The sequence below is a fragment of the Electrona antarctica genome (genome assembly GCF_951216825.1).
Source record: "Electrona antarctica genome assembly, chromosome: 3".
NCBI lineage: Eukaryota > Metazoa > Chordata > Actinopteri > Myctophiformes > Myctophidae > Electrona > Electrona antarctica.
The window spans coordinates 6,605,763-6,627,582 of NC_136808.1; the positions used below are offsets into that span (position 1 = coordinate 6,605,763).

At 42.5% G+C, this 21,820-nt stretch overlaps 1 protein-coding gene across 2 annotated transcripts in view; it reads left to right on the forward strand.

Moving 5' to 3' along the window:
• tcf25 (TCF25 ribosome quality control complex subunit) overlaps positions 1 to 21,820 on the forward strand; it is a 65,217-nt gene that overhangs the window by 1,363 nt on the left and 42,034 nt on the right. For both annotated transcript variants that reach the window (XR_013789714.1, XM_079497942.1), the window contains exons 2-12: positions 653 to 799; positions 927 to 989; positions 1,387 to 1,514; positions 3,013 to 3,078; positions 3,172 to 3,254; positions 8,097 to 8,227; positions 9,983 to 10,082; positions 17,537 to 17,630; positions 17,757 to 17,849; positions 19,976 to 20,081; positions 21,378 to 21,537. Coding sequence is in view for 1 of the 2 variants with exons in the window: in XM_079497942.1 (XP_079354068.1) it covers positions 653 to 799; positions 927 to 989; positions 1,387 to 1,514; positions 3,013 to 3,078; positions 3,172 to 3,254; positions 8,097 to 8,227; positions 9,983 to 10,082; positions 17,537 to 17,630; positions 17,757 to 17,849; positions 19,976 to 20,081; positions 21,378 to 21,537 (1,171 nt within the window). In the remaining variant the exon portion in view is untranslated. The remainder of the gene's footprint in view (positions 1 to 652; positions 800 to 926; positions 990 to 1,386; positions 1,515 to 3,012; positions 3,079 to 3,171; positions 3,255 to 8,096; positions 8,228 to 9,982; positions 10,083 to 17,536; positions 17,631 to 17,756; positions 17,850 to 19,975; positions 20,082 to 21,377; positions 21,538 to 21,820) is intronic.

A 21,820-nucleotide genomic window follows, 5' to 3' on the forward strand; every position in this document is an offset into this window, starting at 1 on the left:
GCGTTAGGAACTAACTTAACCAGACCTCGGCTGGGGAAAGCTATCCTGAAGAGGTGGGTTTTGAGTGAGAGGAGAGAGGGAGAAACTCTGAGATGGTTGGGGAGTTCATTCCAGAGGTTTAGATCTGCTTAGGTATGCTTTTCACTTCTCATCATGCACCAAGTACAGCATGTAATTGTTTGAGGGTGACTGTGAAGCGAGCAGTGCACTGATGTAACTGTATTTCCGCTGAAGCTCCTTTTTTTTTTTTTTTTAATGTTCTGTTTATTAATTTTTTGTTTTTTACAAATATAGAAGTAAATTGAGAAATACAAACAGAGTAACAAATACAAAAAAACTACAACACACACAACAACACACAAATTCCAAATCAAGACAACCAAAGAACATTAAAAAAAAAAAAAGTCAATATACAAAGCAGTTCATGGTCACAAACATCATCCAGACAAGACAGGTTGGCTAGTCAGGCGACAGCTATTCAAATTCTACTGAATTTGGAGATTGAGCCACGCAATGTGTATTTAATTTTTTCCAATTTTAAAAAATATAGTATGTCAGATATCCAACGGGAATGTGAAGGGGGGTATGTTTTTTTCCAATGCATAAGAATAAGACGTCTTGCCAGATTGATAGCTGAAGCTCCTTTTGACAGATCTGTGATGCAGAGAATGAAGCGGAGAAGCTGTCAGCCGACGACGACACGGAGAAGGTCGTTGGGAGTGATGAGCCTGGCGATGAAAAGAAGGATAATAGAAACACAGAGAAAATATGTCTAAAGCAAGAAGAGAAGTCGGCAAAGGTGAAATAAAACAAACAAACAAATAAATAAAGTCAATTTGAGTAGGAATAGTCTGTGCTCCATTTTTCTTTACCATACCCTTTGCTAATCTAGACATGAATATAATTTAATCTCTTGTTTCTCTCAGTCTGGAGAAGGAAAAAAGAAGAAGAAAAAGAAGAAGAAAAAGATTTCTCCAGGAGACACACAGGTAAATAAAAACGTCTGGGTTTCCGAGGCTACAGGTAAAGTTACCAGGAAATATTTGCTGTGTGTCAGCTAGTAATGAATGTTACTGTAGGTGGACTACTAGTACAGTAAAGGCCTATTCATAGTCTGGATTTTCGGGTGGTGAGGTGACCACCGGAGCTGTAACAACGTGGAGCGGTGGTGAGTAAAAAACGGAGAGAAGGGCTGGGGGAGAGCGGTGGATTGCTCTTCACCGCGGCTCTGTGACGTCATGTTGTAGTTGCGGTGGTCACCTCACCACCGAATAAATCAGACTATGGATAACGCTTAACTAACTAGTAGTAGTGGGACCACCATGTTTATACAGTACCAGTGTCATTTTACACTTAATTGGTGTCAATCGACTTACCTGGTTTCAGGAGGATGTGGCCGAGGATGATATCGATGCGTTGCTGGAGACCATAGAGCGATCCAACGGTCTCACCCTGCAGAACGAGGAGCATCTTGGGGGCTCAGACAGCAAGCCTGTGTTATACGTGGAGCACAAGTGAGGAGGCCCTCTGTTGTTCATCTTAGCCATAACCTATTTAGGCCTGACGTCGACATTTTAAAAATGTCTTTTTAAAATATATTTTTTTTTCTGAAAAACCTGTTTCTATATCGGTGGTTCTCAATATTTCATGTCAAGGACCCCAAAGATTATATGTAATATGCCGCCGACCCCCCCATCTGAAAATATGTTGTTCCAGGGGACCTCTCCAGAAGCAAAGATTTGAGTTAAAAACTGAAACTCTGAAAGAATATTCAAAGATTTGAGGCACATTTTCACGATTTTTCAAAAATAGCAGACCTACAAGCTCGTAGCGTAATGCTTAGTTAAAACACCAAAAGGGGTTCCCGCCCAAAATGGGTTAAAACACCAGCATCCGTACCACACATCCGCAAGTCACAATGCATTGTGAGCTTGTAGATAGGCTATTTGCTGCAAAGATATTGAATGTAGAGCATAAACATAAAAGACAGACACTGGTATTGAGTCCTATAATGTAAAATATGACTTATTTTTGACATTGCATTTTCACCTTTTACGTTGAAGACATAGGGCAGTATTATGCATGTCTTAAGTACCAGGTCTTATTACTTAACTTAAGACCTGAAGGCGTGATCAATGCCATTTGGCTATTCTGAGTGGCCAAACAGCATTGACCACGCCTCCAGGTCTTAAGTTAAGTAATAAGACCTGGTACTTAGACACGCATAATACTGCCCAAACTTTTGTTAGTTCTCTGTTAGTAAATCTCTTTTAGGCCAGAATTTGGTGTAGAATTTTAACTGTCATCCCCTGAAATTGATAGTTATTTTCCCGCATTCAGTAAAATATGTCATACATTTTACAATCTGTTGACACGTGGAAAACCTGATAATACAAGCATAGAAAGAGTCTGCACACCAATGTCTGCTCTGATATTACTTCATCAAACATCTCAAACAAATACTTAAAGCTGCAATCTAAGTTGTTTGTCTTCCCCCGAGGTAATTTTAACTGTAACACTGATTTGAACCAATGTGTCTCGCATTGGGATTCCAAATATCTACCGATCATCGGCAAGGTTTCATTTTAAACATTGTAGCTTTATAGTTGACATAGCTAACAGGGGGGAAAAAAGTTTGACAGTGTAAATATATGTGACTTGGTAGGAATCTAAGAGCAGAGAATATTTCTGGCCACCACGTACAGTATATCAGTAACAGTTAAAGATCAGTGTGTGTTACGACCTTAATGTTGACTAGAGGCTAAAAATAATTCAATTTCTAAAGTATCACAAACAAAGATAACGAATAAAGGGTTTATTTATTACCGTAACAGTGTGTAACCGTAACAGGCGGTTGATCAAATTACAAATTTGAACCATACTGTGAGGTCTCACACAATTTGAGATTGATTGGTAATATCATAATGTGCAGCTGTTGGGCTATTGGGCTTTCTATTATTTTCTAGACGTCAGTGATTTGAAATACCTTTACCTGTCCTTTGTTTGTTTAAGGAACCTGAATCCAGACACGGAGCTCAAGCGGTACTTTGGGGCTCGTGCAGTTCTTGGAGATCAAAGGTAAAATGCATTCTTGGAAGTTTGTTTGAGTTTAAACTAAGGGTTCAAGGCCTTCGTACGGTGTGTTTTCATTCATTTATTTGTCTTTGACAGACCTCGCCAGCGACAGCGGCAGTTCCATCGAAGCACCTGGATGACCATTCCTAAAGACACCTGGCCTCGCTTTAGCCGCCCAGGTAGTTGTTATTTACAGTGTTACATTTATAATTTAGCAGACTCTCTTATCCAGAGTGACTTAACCCATTTTGGGTTAAGTAGCAGATCTACAAGCTCATAGCGCGCCACCGAGTGGCGCGCTATGAGCTTGTAGGTCTGCTATTTTTGAAAAATTGAAGAACCACTGACATAGAAACATAGCTTTTTCAGAAAACTGTCAGGATGTAGAAGACATTTTTAGAATCTGATCTCAGGTCAAAATGAGTTAAAACACGCAAGTATACATCCAATATTTATAGAGATTGTATTACATCAGCAAACTTCTGTAAGGGGTAAACCAAGAACATGCCAGCAGTCTAAACAATATACTATCAAAATAATAATCGCTACATTGAAACTATAGGATGCCAGGTAAACAATGAACCTGTGTTGATTTCGTCGACTAATACTACGATGAAAAATGTTCGTCGACTACCTTTTTTCACTGGCGAAAACTAAATGAAAACTAAGCTAAAAACTAAGACTAAATATATTGAAAATTTCGTCAACAAATAAAAACTAGACTAAAATGGTAGGAAGGGACTAGTGGGGAAGAGACCCAGTATAAGTCATTTTCCAATTGGTTGCAAGCTTGTAGATCGGCTATTTTCAGCAAGTGTAAAATCAGCCATTACGATCACATCAAGGCCCACCGAAATACATTTTAGCCGACTAAATCAACCGTAGATTTAGTCGACTGAAATCGCGTGACATTTAGTCGACTGAAACTAGACTGACACTAAAGCATTCCAGGTGACTAAAATATGACTAAAACTAAACTAACAAAAATAGAAATGTGCTGCCCAAAACAACACTACAATGAACCTGGCATCTGTCTAAATAACATTTCCACCTTTGTGTAATTCATGGTTGTCAAGAAAAGACTAGGTTAATCCGGGCTAAGGTGCAGCAGTCTCTGCAGTCTAAGGTTTCCTTCACACCAGGATGTTAAGTTAAAATGAATCCTGCTGTGTATTGTCGTAAAGTGCGCTTCGTTTGGCAGGTCTGAAGGCTCATTCAAACTGTAGATCTTTAGCTCCTTCTATATACTCTACCTGTAGGTGTACTCTAGGTCAGGGGTTCTCAATTAATTTTTATTTTATTTTTTTAGGGGGATTGAGGGGGTGGGGGGGGGTGGGGGGGATCTGGCTTCCCTGATATGCCAAACCTGACCCGTCACCTTCACTGACTGACTGAGCTTTGTGTAATGCTTATGTCGCCTCGCATGTATGTCATCAACACAACCTAATAATAGACTAATCCAATAGCATCCCTCCAGCCTGTGGGATGTAGCATGTCCTCAATCGTGGCAATCGTCCTTCCAGGTTATGGGACGTAGTGAGTGTGGCTCATGAATGTACAGGTTGGTTGTCTTGCCTGGAGTACAGCATTGTTTACGTTGGCCACAGTTAGCCCTTGCTCAGTGCTGATCACAACAGAACATAGACATAATTAAATGTTGTTGTTGTTGTTATTGTTCAGATGGCATTGTGTATTTAAGAGAGCCCACGCAAAACTGCCCAAAATCACTTTCACCTAGAAAATCCATTCACATTTTTTATAATTCAGCTGACTGTGGAGACACATGCTGGAACTTTTTACTTTGAAATGTTTTATAGTTTCTGAGTTATTTAATTTAAACGCCAAATGCTTTCTCAATGACGAAAACACAAACTTTGGCACCACGTGTTAAAAAAAAAAAAAAGTGTTTTGATTTTTCTGATTTTCTTTAAAATCAGAAAAATCCACAGACGTCTTGGGCTATGCACGTGCGGTAATACCCAGGACGTCTACAGACGTTTTGGGCACAAAATGTGTTAACCACGGTAACTGACTTTGGAGACCTCCGGTTGTGTGATTCAGGGCTGTAGGAATTGGGAGTTGGTGGGTCCGCAATATTCTGTTCAATTCTTCATAGATTCCTTGTAAACAAACCTGAAAGAACCTGAACATGCTTTAAGCATGCAGTATTTGTTTCTGGTGTCGTGGAATTTTCACCCGGAGATGTGTCTTAAAATACACAGTCACTTCAACAGGGACAAAGTCCCAATTCAAGCCTCTGTCTTGCCTGAGGAATAGTTCCCACATGGGTGAGGGACTGAGGGTACAGCAAGGCAGTAACCACCAAAAATCTACAGTGTTCCAAACCAGGGGTAGACAACATTTAGCACTGGCAAGGGTGAGGGAGAGGTTTTTCTTTTAAAATTAAATATTCAAAAACGGTTTACTAAGCTAAATGATGTTCCTTCAGATGTATACATTGACATCCTACATTCAAACTCCTAACTCTGACTGGGGAGGGACTCTGGGAAATAAGGTGGGTTATTGGGTCAAATGTTTTCGAAAAAAACCTATGTTTCTATGTCAGTGGTGCTCAACCTTTTTCATGTCAAGGACCCCCAGAATGATCTGTATTTGGCCACGGACCCCGTCTCAAAATATGTAGTTCCAGGGACCCCCCCCCCCCCCAGAAGCAAAGATTTGAGTTAAAAACGTTCGCTCTGAAAGAATATATATATTCAAAGATTTGTGCCACATTTTCACTATTTTTCTATGGGTTAATCAAATCAACCGTTAGAAATTTTTTAATTTTGATATGGCACACTCACCATCAAGAAAATTCAAACAAACCCTGTTCCAAACCATTGAAATACAAACCATTGAACTACAAAAAGAGCATAAATACAACTTACATTATCCATTCTCATTTAACATAATGTACATCTCATTTTACTCTGGTAATGTATACATGTATTATAGTTACTGTACTGTGGTCTGTATACTATATTGTAGTGCACTGTGCTCTCTACTGTAGTGTACTCTGTGCCACTTTACTCTGTGCTGTACTCTACTGGCCACTTTAGGTGGTGCAGCTTTCCGTGCTTGGACATACATGTATACAGACAGCCATACGGACACACATAGCTCCGTAATGGAGCGGAGGCACCGCTAAAAAAATAAACATGGTTATAAGCTAAATGGTGCATTTATATAGCGCCTTTATCCAATGCGCTTTACATAGATTCACACGCACATTCACACACCTTTACATAGATTGTGCATTACATTCACACACCGATGGCGGCGGAAACCATGCAAGGCACCAACCAGCACATCAGGAGCAATTAGGGGTTCAGTGTCTTGCTCAAGGACACTTTGACACTAACTCTGGGGGAGCCCACAGGGTTCGAACTGGCTACCCCTGAGCCACCGCCGCCTACTGTAAAGTTTTAGCAAAATACATCAACTCTGGAGTATGTCCTGTAGATCTTTAGCTCCTTCCCGGGACCCCCCGGGGACCCCCACACGGTAACTCTGGTCATTTCTCAACCGTTTTGGACACGGGGCGGCCTGCTGGAACCCGGGCCGGCACCCTGGGGCACCCCACACGGAGTTGCACCACTCACTTCACACGGGTGGGATTTTCACCTATAGCCTTCAATTATAAGGGTCTGAAAGTCTTGAGTCTGAAATAAAGATTGAATTATTATTATTATAGAAATCACCCTAAGGCCTAATACCCTGCACTCATACTTCTCTGTGTTTGAGGTTAACAGGTGCAAAAGTGCTTTTGTTTTTATAGTGCTGGAAATATGAAACAACCTGCATAACATGAATACAGCTGTTCTTTACACTGAGAGGGGGCAGTACAACCAATAATTTGTTGGTACTGGCGGAGTGTAGGTAGCCGCAAGCTGCTTTAATCAGAGATGCATTTACTTCACAACAACAGAGGCCACATTGATATTACACAGTGTGGGCGTGATGTCACGATGAAGACCAAACCATACTGTTGGATGAATCAAGTGTGGTTGCGTGCGTGCGTGGTTGCGTGCGTGCGTGCGTGCGTGCGTGCGTGCGTGCGTGCGTGCGTGCGTGTGTGAAATGAACCGTCTAAACAACATGCTATCTCAATCACACATTCTTGACCTCTGTGCTCAAAACAACACTACGCTACAACTTGACCCATTTTGACCTGAGATCAGATTCTAAAAATGTCTTCTACATCCTGACAGTTTTCTGAAAAAGCTATGTTTCTATGTCAGTCGTTCTTCGATTTTTCAAAAATAGCAGACCTACAAGCTCGTAGCGCGCCACTCGGTGGCGCGCTATGAGCTTGTAGATCTGCTATTTTTCAATAGCTAAAGCATAACATAATGCTAACACCAAATTCCATTTTATAGCATTGTGGTAGTTGTTTTTATTGGTTCGGATTTATAGATCATCAGCTTGACAACAGAGATTAAAATAGGGTGCATTTTGCATCCCAAAACGCAGTTTATAGTTAAGGGACGCAATAAAACAACGACCTCTGCATCCACGCGATGCACTACTGTACTGGTTTTTATTCTAGTTTATTTTGCTAGCTTTAGTTATAATAATAATTTCTTCTGTTTTCTACATGAATATATAACCACATTATAACCATATAAAATGAAATGGGAGTTAACCCATTTTGGGCGGGAACCCCTTTTGGTGTTAAACATTATGTTATAATTTAGCTATTGAAAAATAGCAGATCTACAAGCTCATAGCGCGCCACCGAGTGGCAAGCTACGAGCTTGTAGGTCTGCTATTTCTGAAAAATTGTGAAAATATTTATTTCAGAAGATTTTTTCAGAAGATTTATTTTTTTATAAATTATAAAATTCGGGCCTAAATGGGTTAAATGCTGCGATTTGTAAAAATATGACTCCTAATGTCGTTGAAGTGGGACTCATGAAATGTCCCTGGGACTCATCTAAAAGACCATCCCTGCATCCCGGGACTCATTACATTGAAAAGCTATTTACATCACTGTGTGACACATTGTCTCCCTGCAGGCATCTCAATGACACTGCTGCAGTCTCAGGACGGCCTGCAGTACTTCACTTTTGAACACAGTCGTGACTACCAGCAAGTACAGTTTAAGTTCCTAGACGCAGTGGAGTCCATGGATCCCAACAACATTGTGGTGAGAAGAACATCCATGCTCTTGTTGGTTATGTTGAAAACAGCCTAGAGCAGGCGTCTTTTCCGGGTTTTTATAACCCATTCTGGGCGGGAACCCCTTTTGGTGTTTCAAGCATTATGTTATACTTTAGCTTGAAAAAAAAGCAGATCTACAAGCTCGTAGCGCGGGTGCACCGAGTGCCGCGCTACGAGCTTGTAGATCTGCTTTTTCTTTTTTTTAATCGTGAAAATGTGGCGCAAATCTTTGAATATATATTCTTTCAGAGCGAACGTTTTTAACTCAAATCTTTGCTTCTGGGGGGGTCCCCTGGAACAACATATTTTCAGATGGGGGGGGTTCGGCGGCCAAATACAGATCATTCTGGGGGTCCTTGACATTAAATAGTTTGAAACAGGTTTTTCAGAAAACTGTCTGGTTTTAGAAGCCATTTGTAGAATCGTCCTCAGGTCTAAAATTAAAACAGCTGGTGGATGGAAATGATGCACGCGCGTGCGCAGCTTCAACGCTTTGCCGACGCTACAAGTTGAAGCTGTCGAGTGTCATTTACATCCACTGACTGTTTTTTTAATCCGCCCATCTAGACCAGATATCACACTGGCTGGGGCAAGCATTGTTTAGTTTTAGTTGATAACTTAATCATTATGCATCATTAACTGCACCACATCACCGGCGAGCAAACTAAAAACTAAACTAAAATGTATTTTGTCGGGCCTTGATGCCGTCGTAATGACTGTTTTTAGTACACTTGCTGCAAATAGCCGATCTACAAGCTTGCGTCGCACTGAACTAAACTGACTTATACTGGATCTCTTGTCCACTAGTCCCTTCCTAACCTTTTAGTCTAGTTTTTCTCTTGACGAAATTGTCAGTATATTTAGTTAGTTATATATACTTAGTTTTAGTCGTCATAGCTTAGTTTTCGTTTCCATGTAGTTTTCGAAAAATGGTAGTCGTCTTAGTTTTAGTCGACGAAAACAACACTGACATCGGTGTTGTTAAGGGCACAGCTTGAATACTATAGTAGGTTAATTGCGGGTGCTACCGAGTGACTGTGGATATTATATAAACCTACCAATACTCACCCATGACCAAATGCAATCACACGTGACGCCAGAGAGTCTGTGTGCATAGCCATGTGGAACTATTCTTGTGCGTACATTTTGGTCCTGACTGCTACACTAGCAATTGCGCATGGACGGGACATTCAGCAAAGGTTCATCAATATTCTAGTAGGTATATTGCTGGGCAGGCAGGACAGCTATAATCACATCAGATCACAATCACATCACATTCATGATCTGTTCATATTATGTAGCCTATAATATATCTTAAGTTTGTGACACCTTGCTACTGCACCATATCTGTGACCTTTTGTTGTTTCTTCAGCCTAATTTATATTTCGTTGAATGACTGTGACCTGTGCCGAAAATAGCAGATCTACAAGCGAGTCACGGACGCGACACTTGTAGCTTGTAGGTCTGCTGTTTTTGGTGTGTGTAATACAGTCCAAGCGACGGCTCGGCGCGGTTGCAGAGTTCATGTGTAACACTGCAGTTTCTTGTATTATATATATTTTTTGTATTATATATTTTCATTTGGCCCCTCGTATATAAAATAAATGTAAACATATTTAAATCACATATGAAATTGAATCCTGCTACTGATCGGGGGATGTTCTCCTGTGTTCAATGCATTTCTGTGTTTGTCGTGTGGACAGGGGTTTAGATCTCTCCTCCCTCTCTCCCTCCCTCCCAGGTCCTGCTACAGATGAATCCCTATCACATAGATTCCCTGCTCCAGCTGTCTGATGTCTGCCGTATACAGGAGGATCAGGAGATGGCCCGAGACCTAGTTGGTGAGAATTATTGGTTGAATAAAATGTCATGTCATGAAAGGAGCACTAGGAAAAGAGAAGGGAACCCACACACTCATGCTCCAAAAGATAAATGTATTGACGACGTTTCGAGCCAAGGCTCTTCATCTGGTCAAACTCACTGAGTTTTTTTCAACGTATCAATTTATTTTGTCCTAAAACACTAGAAGGGGGAGACTACTTCCAAAGGGCTAAAAGACACCTCCATGAACTTTGAGAGTAATGGTGATTCCAGACATAACAGAAACATATCGCAACCATGGCCTCTTTCTTCTGCCGTTCGTGATTATATTATGACTAACAACCCTGCCAAACATGTGATTTCCCATTCAGCAGCTCCAATTAACTAATTGAACAATTTGATGTTGGGCTTTTGGAATAATCTATCTCGACTGGCTTGTTTCCTGTAACTAAATTTACTTACGTGATGCAAGGAATGTTTTGACCAGGTGTTTTCTGGTGAGATTTTGCGACCTGCACAACAAATGTGAACATTGGTGCATTTTTTAGTCTCTGATCTGATGCTCCCTCTTTACTTAAAGAGGGAGGGGGGGAGGAGTTCCACAGGAACCCAGGGTGCCGGCCCGATTCCGGCGAGCCGTCTCGTGTCCGAAACTGTTGAGAAATGACAGAGTTACCGCGTGGGGGTCCCTCTACTGTACCCTCTACTGTACTGTACTGTCACTGTACTGTACTGGCACACCTGAAATCACCATATATGCGTGTGTGTTTGTGTGTGTGTTAGGTTGCGCACATGTGGTGAACCTTGCTGTTTTCGTGCTCATACCCAGCCAGGCAGCCAGCCAGAAACCCACACACATAGTCACTTAAGGAAGTGGTTTGCACCACTTAAATATATAACCATCCCGTGGCGCGCTCTGCCTGCATGCTCTGTGCTGCCTGTCAGCCTGTCTGTCACCTCGATGGATGCGTTGGTAGAAAGCAGGCAGCAAGCGACGTCCACAACCACGTTGTGTTCTGGAAGCGTCACCCCCATAGGGTTGCGGTTGCGTGAAGGGGGAGCGACCATAGAGTATAAAGAAGGATAGAGACTGAACCGGAGCGATAGCTCCGCCCCCCCCGCTATTCATGTTGGTGGAAGTTGCTCAGTGGCGTTTTGAAGCACCCGGAAGAATCGTCTACTTCCACCTTTTTTTCGATTTCGAAAAATGCGGAAGTGCAAACGCGCTCAACGTTAAAGCCCAGCTGCACGCGGGGTTTCCTCGTCATACTTCCACTGGTCCGCCTGCAGTCCCTCCTCTTACCACTAGGGCCCAGTGCTTCAACATTGGAGAGCCTCACTGGGGCCTTGGGAGCTACCCATGGAGCTACCTGGTTCTTCTTGTGCGTGGGAGACTCGTCTATTTGGCAGCCCGTTACCGCCACCTAGCGACATTATTATTAGTTTTAATAAAGTGTGCGTTCTCGTGTAAAGGGTCAATACAAAATGAGAACGCAACAGGACTTTGCCGTTTTATCTGGATATGGTCGCCGTCTAAAAGAGGCCCTAGAGAGCCAGTCTCTGATCTGATGCTCCCTCTTTACCTAGAGAGCACACAGTGTACAGTACTGTGATTACAGCTGTATTACAGCAGTAATCACAGTATTCAGAGCAATAAATGTGACTTCAAACAACATCAAAACAGAGTAAATCCAACCAGCGATGAGCATTGGGCTCATGGGCAGGGCACTTCTGTGCAGAGATAAAGGAGTAGTTCGCCCCAAAAAAATGACTTATTTTCTATCAATTACACACACCATGAAGCCTTGAATTCATGCAATTTACAATTTAGGCATTTAGCAGACGCTCTTAATTCAGAGCGACTTACATTAGGCAAGAACAAAAAAACATGGGGATACATCACATATATAAAATGCATTTATCATGAAACATGCGTAAGCTAAGAACGTTAACTAGAACATATCTATATAATGATACTAAACATATAAACTATACATATATACTATACTATGCTATACATATGTACTATGAAGTGCTATGACTATATACAATGCAATTATTGTGCTGTCTACATGACAGTTCTGATTGCAACGGGAAGTGCATTCCACAGTTTTGGGGCCAGAAGGGAGAAGAGTTTAGGAAGTGTGGAGCGTTGTCCCGGCGTTTTTAGTGAAGGTACTTCCAGCTTCCCTGCGTTGGTTGATCTGAGTGCGCGGGAGGGTTTGTAGGGTTCAATCATGCTTGCAAGATATGGGGGAGCCATACCTTTGGTTGCTTTGAATGCCAGCATCAGAGTTTTGTATTCTGTGCAGGCAGCGACCGGGAGCCAGTGCAGGGAGCGGAGCAGGGGGGAGACATGTGAGAATTTTGGCTGGTTGAAGACCAAGCGAGCTGCGGCATTTTGAATCAGTTGGAGAGGTTTAAGTGCACATGCCGATAGGCCAGTAAGGAGGGAGTTACAATAGTCAAGTTTTGACAAGACTGTTGTCTGGATTAGGAGCTGGGCTGATTCCTGGGTGAGGAACGGTCTAATTCGTCGTATGTTATAGAGTGTGAACCTACAGGATCGAGTGACAGCTGTGATGTGGGTTTTAAACGAGTGCTGACTGTCCAGGACAACACCAAGGTTCCTGGCTGTTGGGACAGACGTTACCAGGGCGTTGTCATGGAGATTTATTAGTTTTTCTTGCATTCCTATCCTAAGCCAATGATTTGATGACCGGCAAACCAGACAGTGGCCTTGTGGTTAGAGTGTCCGCCCTGAAACTGGGAGGTCGGGGGTTCGATCCCCGGCCGGGTCATACCAAAGACTGTAAAAATGGGACCCAATGCCTCCCTGCTTGGCACTCAGCATCAAAGGGTTGGATTGGGGGGTCAAATCTACTAATCAAATGATTCCCGAGCGCGTCACGGCTGCAGCTCACTGCTCCAAGAGATGGGTCAAATGCGGAGAACAAATGTTACTGCGGTAACGTGTGTGACAAATCGTATGACTTTGACTTTGACAAACAGTCTCCTACTGAGTCTCCTACTGATCGATGACCTGGTCATTAAATTATTGGCTCAGGAATGCGACAAAAACACAAAAATAGGCTTTATGGGGTATGTAATAGAAAACATACCCCATTGCTAGTGGAAATGTGCATGCAACATTGCAGGGAAAGTGCACGCTGCATTCTTGATTTGAGGCACTTTGTTCAAAAAGGACAATCCTGCAAACTCTGGAAGACAGTCTTAGCCAATCAGGATGGAATATAGACACCTCAAGGAACTTGTCACCCTCCACACGCTCCCTCCGCTCCTCAAACACAAACCGCCTCAAACCTGTCAAGACCAACCTACGCACCATGGGCGACCGGGCCTTCTGCTCGGCCGCCCCCGAACTGGAATGTGGAACTGTGGAATTTTGATACACATTTGCGTCTCCTCATGCCGAACAACTTTCGTGTTCTGACTTTTGACCTCTGACCTTTAGATCACCGGCCATTTTGAATTATATGAAAAAGAGTTCAAATGTATCTCCTCCCAGGATCTTTGATCAAAATGCACAAAAACTTCTACACGTGAACTTTGGACCTATACGGACCAAAAAATCGTAGTATATTTTTTTTTAAGTGAAACAATTTAGTTTTTATGAGCCAATGAAAATTGCTGGTTTGCGAAACTTCTTCTTCTGCCCCTAATACCTACATGCAGCGTCATTTGCTTATGCCACTTTACAGTATGGTAGAGGGTCATGCCAAATAGCACTGAAACCAGTCTTACTGCAATAGGCCAAAGGGGGGCGCTATAGCAATTTTTTGAAAATGAAACCTTTGAACAGTCATAACTCATGCTTTAATTGGCCAAAATTCATGGCACTTGTTTCCACATGTTCTTTGACTCATGGGGAACACATCTGTCACTTTGGCAAGTAAGCTCCACCCTCAAATTTACCGCCATTTTGAGCAGTTTGAAAGATGCTTATACCTGATTTTCTGCCTGGAATTTTCAGCAATTCGCGTGAAACATCGTACACACAATCTATGGACCATTATCTGAAATCCCGGTTGAAGAGAAGTTTGTACGTGAAAACCTGAACATCGAACACACTGTAGAAATAGATAATGACATGCCCAAAATGAGGACACGCATACACAATACTCTTGCCTTCGGACCACAAGGTTGTGTGTTCAAATCCGGGTACTGACAACTCAGCTCGTCAGTCTTATTTTGTGCATAATGTTCTTATTGCGTATTGTCTTCTTTCTTGGTCCCGCCTTATCGCTGCTTGCAGCTCTATTTATTATTAGTATTATTACATTCGGACAGATCCGTGTTGATCACATGACTTTAGAGATGACGTGTACTGATTTGCGTGTGTTTTGTAAAAATCTGCCACATGCATAGCCTGGAACTCACCTATGCTTTCTATGGCATAGGCAGCTCCCGGCGGAGAAACTGTGCGCAGCTGCTGGACATGAGACTAATTAATTAGAGCGACAGAGAGAGAGGAGTGTGTGTGTACGGGTGTGTGTGCGTCAATTTAACAAAGGTGCAGACGATCAGAAATCAGCAGAGAGTGATCGACGTTTGCGCTACTCTATGCCAAATTGAAGTGGACTCGGACCCAGACTTTTTTTTCCCCTCCCTGGAAATAAAAACGTCTGGGTTTCCGAGGCTACCACATGCATGACCCCCAAGGCAGGTTCATCTGTAGAATTAGGGGCAGAGGTTTCGGAGATGGCATCCAGGGAGTGTGTGCACAGTTTGGCAGCAACCGTTCCAACGGTGGGCTGTGGCAGAGATGAGCTGGTTGCAGATGGACACAGGCTGCATGATATTTAGTACTAATGAGAGAGGCTGCATGATATTTAGTACTATAGTCCGGTAGCTTAGCGAAATGATGTGGACGCGGCGGACAAAAGCACCAACATTTTTCCACATGCTCTCCATAACCATATGTTTCATTTTGGAAGGGGGGCCACGTCATCAAGATGTCAGAAGGCGGCCATCTTGGCGTTCAAAGATGGCCGCCAAATGAAAAAGGGCGGTTCTGGACAACCGTGGGTCCGACCGACTCGACACCGGGCACTGCACTCCCTGTGGGTGTGTGGAACGTGTGTGTCGAATTTGAAGTCGGTGGGGCAAACGGTTCTCGAGTTACGTGGATTACAGATGTACAGACACACACACAGACTGTGTGCATTATAGTAGGATGTTGCCATCTTGTTGTAGCCCAGGTCTCCCTTCTAAAAGAGATTATTAATTAATATATATGTCAATGGGCAATGCCATGAGTTTCAGAGGGTACAGTAAGTATAGAGGTAAGGCAAAGAGAGATGGTGAGGGAGGGAGAAATTGATTTGTACCAATTGGCTAGACAGTAGTGTAACAGGTTAAGGTGAGTATAGAGATGGAAATGTTCTAGCAAGCGAAGCCAGTGTATTGAGAAAATGGGACATATGTTTTCAGAAGTTATTTGTGACAAAAGGCTACCAGTGAGAGGGAAGATGTATAACATGGTAGTGAGACCAGCCATGCTGGTGGCACTGATGAAAAGGAGGCACCGCTGGATGTGGCAAAATTAAGGGTGCTATGGTTCTCATTAGGAGTGAAAAGGAAGGACATTATTAGATATGACTAAATTAGAGGATCAGCCCAGGTTAGAAGGTTTGGGGATAAAGCAAGAGAGGTGATCGAGGTTGAGATGGTTTAGACATGTGAAAAGGAGGGATGAGGGTACATTGGGAGAAGGATGCTGAAGATGTAGCTGCCAGGTAAGAGGATGGCCAAAGACGAGGTTTAAGGATGCTGTGAGAGATGACATGAAGGTGGCAGGTCACAGAGGAAGATGCAGAAAACAACCAAATGGGGTCCATGTGTGGTCCAGCCCTATGGAATGTAAAAGGCATGCATGTGCTAATGAAAAGTATTTAAAATATAGTTTTGATGCTCATCCTACTACTATAGGGGGTGCAAAGCAATATGCCCGTTTATCCGTCCGACTTCTCCTACCAAATCACTCCGTTAGCACACATCTGCACTACATTGCATCCATGCAACTGCCATATTTACTGTACAAATATTGCTTTTGTATGACATACTGTTATTGCGCAACATTTCGCTGTGACGCAAATTACAATTTACAATTACAATTTCCACATTCACCGACCCCTCCCCTTTTCACTGCACGCACACACACACTTTTTTCAATGTGTCTGACTGCTAACAGAGTTGAAGATGATGTAAATATGTTGCTAGAATGACCGTATTTATTCAATATTGGCACAAATAAACGTCTACTGATATTCTCAATGGCCTTATTGCATTCCTTGACCTAGATAATGTATATTTTGACACCAAGATTGACCTTCTAAGTGGCTTAGAAGCCGAGATAGTGGCACTTATAGATATTACATGGTGGCCATCTTTGAACGCCAAGATGGCCGCCTTCTGACATCTTGATGACGTGGCCCCCCTTCCAAAATGAAACGTATGGTTATGGAGAGCATGTGGAAAAAAATTGGCTCTTTTGTCCGCCGCGTCCACATTTTGCTAAAATATGGCCTTAAGCTGCCTCACTATAGTGCACATGCACTCGATGCATTAGTTGAGCCGTGAAGCAAATTAAAGCAATGAGGTTGCTTCTGTACATGTTCTTTATTTTACTATATTTCCAATGACTCTACACTTTAACCCACCACACTATAATGCTATTCTGATGTTGGTGTTTTCATATATAACACAGTTCCGTTCATATAACATACTAAGTTATGTATTACGGCTCGATGGACCTATATGACAAAATCTTAAGTGAGTACAGAATAGAGGGTATGCGCGTGACATCATCATCATACCCGGAAGTTATGCGGGAACGCCTACTGAGTGGCAAAAAACAAATTTCTGGCCATGACAGCCCCATACATCCAAACATAAAAGTCCTATCTGATTGCATTAGACGATGTTAAAGGAGAATTCCATGCTAGAAGGCTTTCTTACCTTTATTTGTAGTTGTTACGTCCCCACCAAAGAGGTCCAGGTGTTACTTGTGCAAAAGTGCATTATTGGCTATTTCCCCTACCATAAGCCCTCAATGAATTGCATTGAATTGAATGGGGCTATGGGGTGTTGTGCTAATTCGCTTATTTCCATCGCTCAAAAATCTATTCTTTTTGTATATATCCTCTCTTCATAATGTAAATAGTATCCCAAGCGGCACACTTTACTACTTATTTCGATGGAATAACCCAACCCCCATTGAGGGCTTATATTAGGGGAAATGCACTTTTGCACAAAATAACACCTGGACCTCTTTGTTGGGGACGTAACAACTACAAATAAGGTAAGAAAGCCTTCTAGCATGGAATTCTCCTTTAAGCAACGTTAAACTCACTTATCCACTCACTTTGCCACTCGATTGAGTGTGACTGTTGAGTCGCATCAAATCATTTTGGACTTGAAGAAATGATAGTTTCTGTCTTTCCGTCCACAGAGAGGGCCTTGTACAGCTTCGAGTGCGCTTTCCACCCGCTGTTCAGCCTGACCTCGGGAAGCTGCAGACTGGACTATCTCCGACCGGAGAACAGGTAGGTCTTTTATCACCACCACAAGAGCTGCACTGTGTGAGGTTATTCTTTCAGTTAAATCATGTCACTAGTTTTGTCTGTCATAGTGTTGTGATGATGATGAAACATCTGATTTCCTATCCGCAGGGCGTTCTATTTGGCTCTGTACAAGCACATGATGTTCTTGGAGAAGAGGGGATGCCCACGGACGGCCTTGGAGTACTGCAAATTGATCCTGAGGTAAGCAAAGGGCCTTTTGAGGAAAATGTTATCTAAATGTAATTTATCATGCTCGATAACAACCGCTACGCTGGAGAACATACCATGGGATTTAATGTCATGCTTTGTCTACTGTATTATACAATCTAATGGAAACTCACAATGGCCCCTCCCTTTTATGCTGGCGTCCTCAATGTTGTAGTGCAGACCTCCCATTCACTTACAACGACTTACTTTATACTGGCGTCTTCACTTTTGCGATCTCTATCTAAAATTAGATAGGATTTCCGACCCAAGCAGTACCGACTCCCGAGAGATCGCGGACCGTAACCGTACAAAACCTTTGAACTTTGGGATATTTCCGGGACTCTGTTTTACCCGAAGACCTCATTTTTTTGTTTTACCTTTTTTCAGCTTGTTGTGCACGAATCAAATATTAACATGGCAAGATGGTTGATTATATGTAACCTCAAAATGCATGGCAAGATTGGTTGATTATTTGATCGTGAAAAGCATTGAAGTAGCACTGCAAATCTGGGGGCGCCGAAAGTCCCAGACCGCCACCATATATATATATATATATATATTTTTTTTTTTTTTCAAAAAAAAAATCTAAATGTTAAACACGTCCTTGGCGCTCCAGGACATCATGAAAAAGAAGTTAAATAACCTTGGCAGCCATTGAGTAACAACTCCTTGGATGCTGACGAGATAACACGATTGATTTAATAATGCACAGGTAGCCATAGACGAGAAGACGATATTTGATAGAAGAGCATTAATCCAGAATTAATAATAATATTTTGACCTCATTTTTAGCTTCCGTCGCTAGCCACCGCTTGCTTCTATGGTAGGAACAGCCCAAATCCCAAATTATCCGTGCACTGCACGCACGCTGCCTATATAGTGGTTTTAGGTCTCGGAATGGAATAAAGTACGATGTTGGGAGCTTAATTAAACATTAATTCGCGCTCCCGCTAACCATATCAATTGTTCTATCGCTAGAACACGGCCGCCACCCTGGCACGGAAATGGCCGATAATTACTTCCAGGTCATGCGGCCAGGAAACGGCGTCGTCTTTTCCGGATTTCTCATGTATTCTACTGGCACTGGCCACTGATCGCCGCCTATGGTTGGCACAGTTGGTAGTGCTGTCGCCTCACAGCTAGAAGGTCCTGGGTTCGATTCCCGCTCGGGACGCTGTGGGTGCTGGCGGCGTGTTTCCTCCTCCGCGTCATCAGTGCCCATACCCGAGGCGGGGTTGGCGAAAGGGCCTTTCTGTGTGGAGTTTGCATGTTCTCCCCGTGTCGGTAGGTAGGTACCCTCACAAAAAACATGCAGTAATCCTGGTCTCTAAACTGCCTCCCCCTGGCCAGCCGGGGCGCCTGATGGAGGGGAAAGGAACTGGTTGGAATAACGTGTTCCTTCCACGTGCTACGTCCAACCAGGGAAACTCCCCCCTGTCAGGTGTAGGTGCAACTTGGACACTCAGGCATGAGTTCAAGTCCGTTGCTCTCCCCATGTCCCCCATATATGGGGACTAGGTTGGCGGAGGGTGTGTAGAGCCCAGGATCACATTAGATAATTGACACAGGGGTGAAAAAGGGGTTAGAAAATCATGGGATAAAAAATTAAATAAATAAAGGAGTTAATTGACCTATAGCTAAGCCCCTCCCCAAACTGCTATGGTCCAATCACAGCTAAGCATACCATGGTTTAGACAAACCTCTCCACCAATAGTTTTTCAATATGATAAAACATTGTTTTAAAAAAGAAATGTGTCACACATATTTTTCCAGTGCATACGGCAGCCTTGTTGACGGATTTGGAAGAGATATTGAAGGTCTGGTTCCAAAAATGAACCAGTATTTAATGTGTAAAATCCATGATATTTACATTGGAATGAATGAGCCCGGCTGGAAAGTGTCCAAGTGGGAGTGTCTAAGTGGGAGAGGGCGGGGCTTTGCTAAAGGTGAATTCTTTCATTGCAGTTTACCAGAGACAAGTTTCACGGTTGCTCATCTTGTTTTTCAGATCCACATTTACTATGCTCATATTCTCACGCTCACCATTTTGTCATACTTGTCATGCATTTATCTTACATTAATCTCTTGTTCAACCCTCCTCTCTCCCATCTCACTATCAGTTTGGACCCAGATGCTGATCCACTATGCATGCTGCTGCTCGTTGATTTCTTGACACTGCGTTCCAGAGAGTACCACTTGCTTCTCCGCTTGTACCAAGACTGGGAGGTGTGTGTGTGTGTGTGTGTTAAGGCTGTCCCCAAACATTCTGGGTTTGAATGTTCGCTCGTTAGGGTTGGCACTCGAATCTTAATCAATGGGCTTGAACAATTCTTTTTTTAATTTTTTAATTTTATTATTATTTTTTCTCCTTTTTTCAACTCTAAAATATATCTCGGCGAGAATGTGATATGCATAATAAGAGTAGGCTACTATGTTTGTTGTGTTTACATGTTCAGATGTTATTAATCAGGGGGGTACACAACATGTTTTCTGCGTGGTAGATGCAAGGCTCATTTGCGCACCAACAGCTGAGATAGTTATGTAGATAAATCTGACAGGCAATCAAAAGGAACTCAAATGAGATGTTAACGTCCTGTAAGTAGACTTAGAAATAAAACTAGTGTTGACTAATCATTACATGTGGCTCTTATTGTGAAGAGGAAGTTAGTGCACAGGAAGTCCGTTTCAGTTGTAAACAAGCTACTATGACACTCCCAAAAGTCCCAAAGTTGTGCTCCTCTCATAGTGGTAGTCGTCGCTAAACCACGCGACGATCATTATTTAGAATATAAAAACCATGCATCTTGAACAACACTGGGATTATTTATGGAACCTGCAGCAGTAGGTGAGTAATTACTTTTATCTATGTTGGACGTTTGTTTTGGTTTCAGGGGTTGAGTTGCTTAACGACTACCCTGCTACAAATACACTGTCTGTGATCTTTATCTTTTGCATCTGCCCGTGTGTGTGAAGCACAACATTGTGGCAGAGTAGAAACGTCCGTAAACTCTGTAGTCTGTATGCCTTCATCTACCATTTCAGGATATTGTTTACTAATGAATTACATTGTTTCGGTACTTTGGTGTTTAAACTTTTAGCATTCCTACTTTCTCTAGTGTAAACTCTAAACAACTATCGAGGGGATAGTCTCTCTCTCTCAATTCAATGCAATTTAAATTAATGTGAAGTAAAACAAAAATCCACTAAACCCGCGGCGAGTCGGTAAACTGGCGAGTTCTCCGGTATCCATCTATTAACCCATTCTGACCTGAGATCAGATTCTAAAAATGTCTTCTACATCCCGACAGTTTTCTGAAAAAGCTATGTTTCTATGTCAGTGGTTCTTCGATTTTTCAAAAATAGCAGACCTACAAGCTCGTAGCGCGCCACTCGGTGGCGCGCTATGAGCTTGTAGATCTGCTATTTTTCAATAGCTAAAGCATAACATAATGCTAACACCAAAAGGGGTTAAACTCAGACATCCATGGCCTCGCTTGTTGTTGTTGTTTTTTCCTGCCTCAGGAGCATAGAAATCTGTCCCAGCTGCCGAACTTTGCATTCTCCGTGGCAATGAGCCATTTCCACCTCAGCCAGCAAGAAGACCTGTCAGCAGAGGAGAGAGACAGACAACGACACAAGGCTGACCTCCTCCTACAGAAGGCTCTAATCATGTTCCCTGGAGGTTAGACACACACACACACACACATACACACTAGGGCATTAAGCAACTAGTCGACTAGTTTACTTGTTGACTAGTAAATCCACTAGTCGACCTTGTTGGTACTAGTTGAAAAAAGGAAAACTATTTTTTTATTATTTTTAACCCCGGTTTTGTAGGCCTCAAGATCAGGTAGATTATAGTTATAGACACCAATGTACACAGTTTTTAAATGTACAAATATTTATTTTTACATAATAGGTAGTTAAACAACTAGTCGACTAGTAAACTAGGCAACTAGTCAACT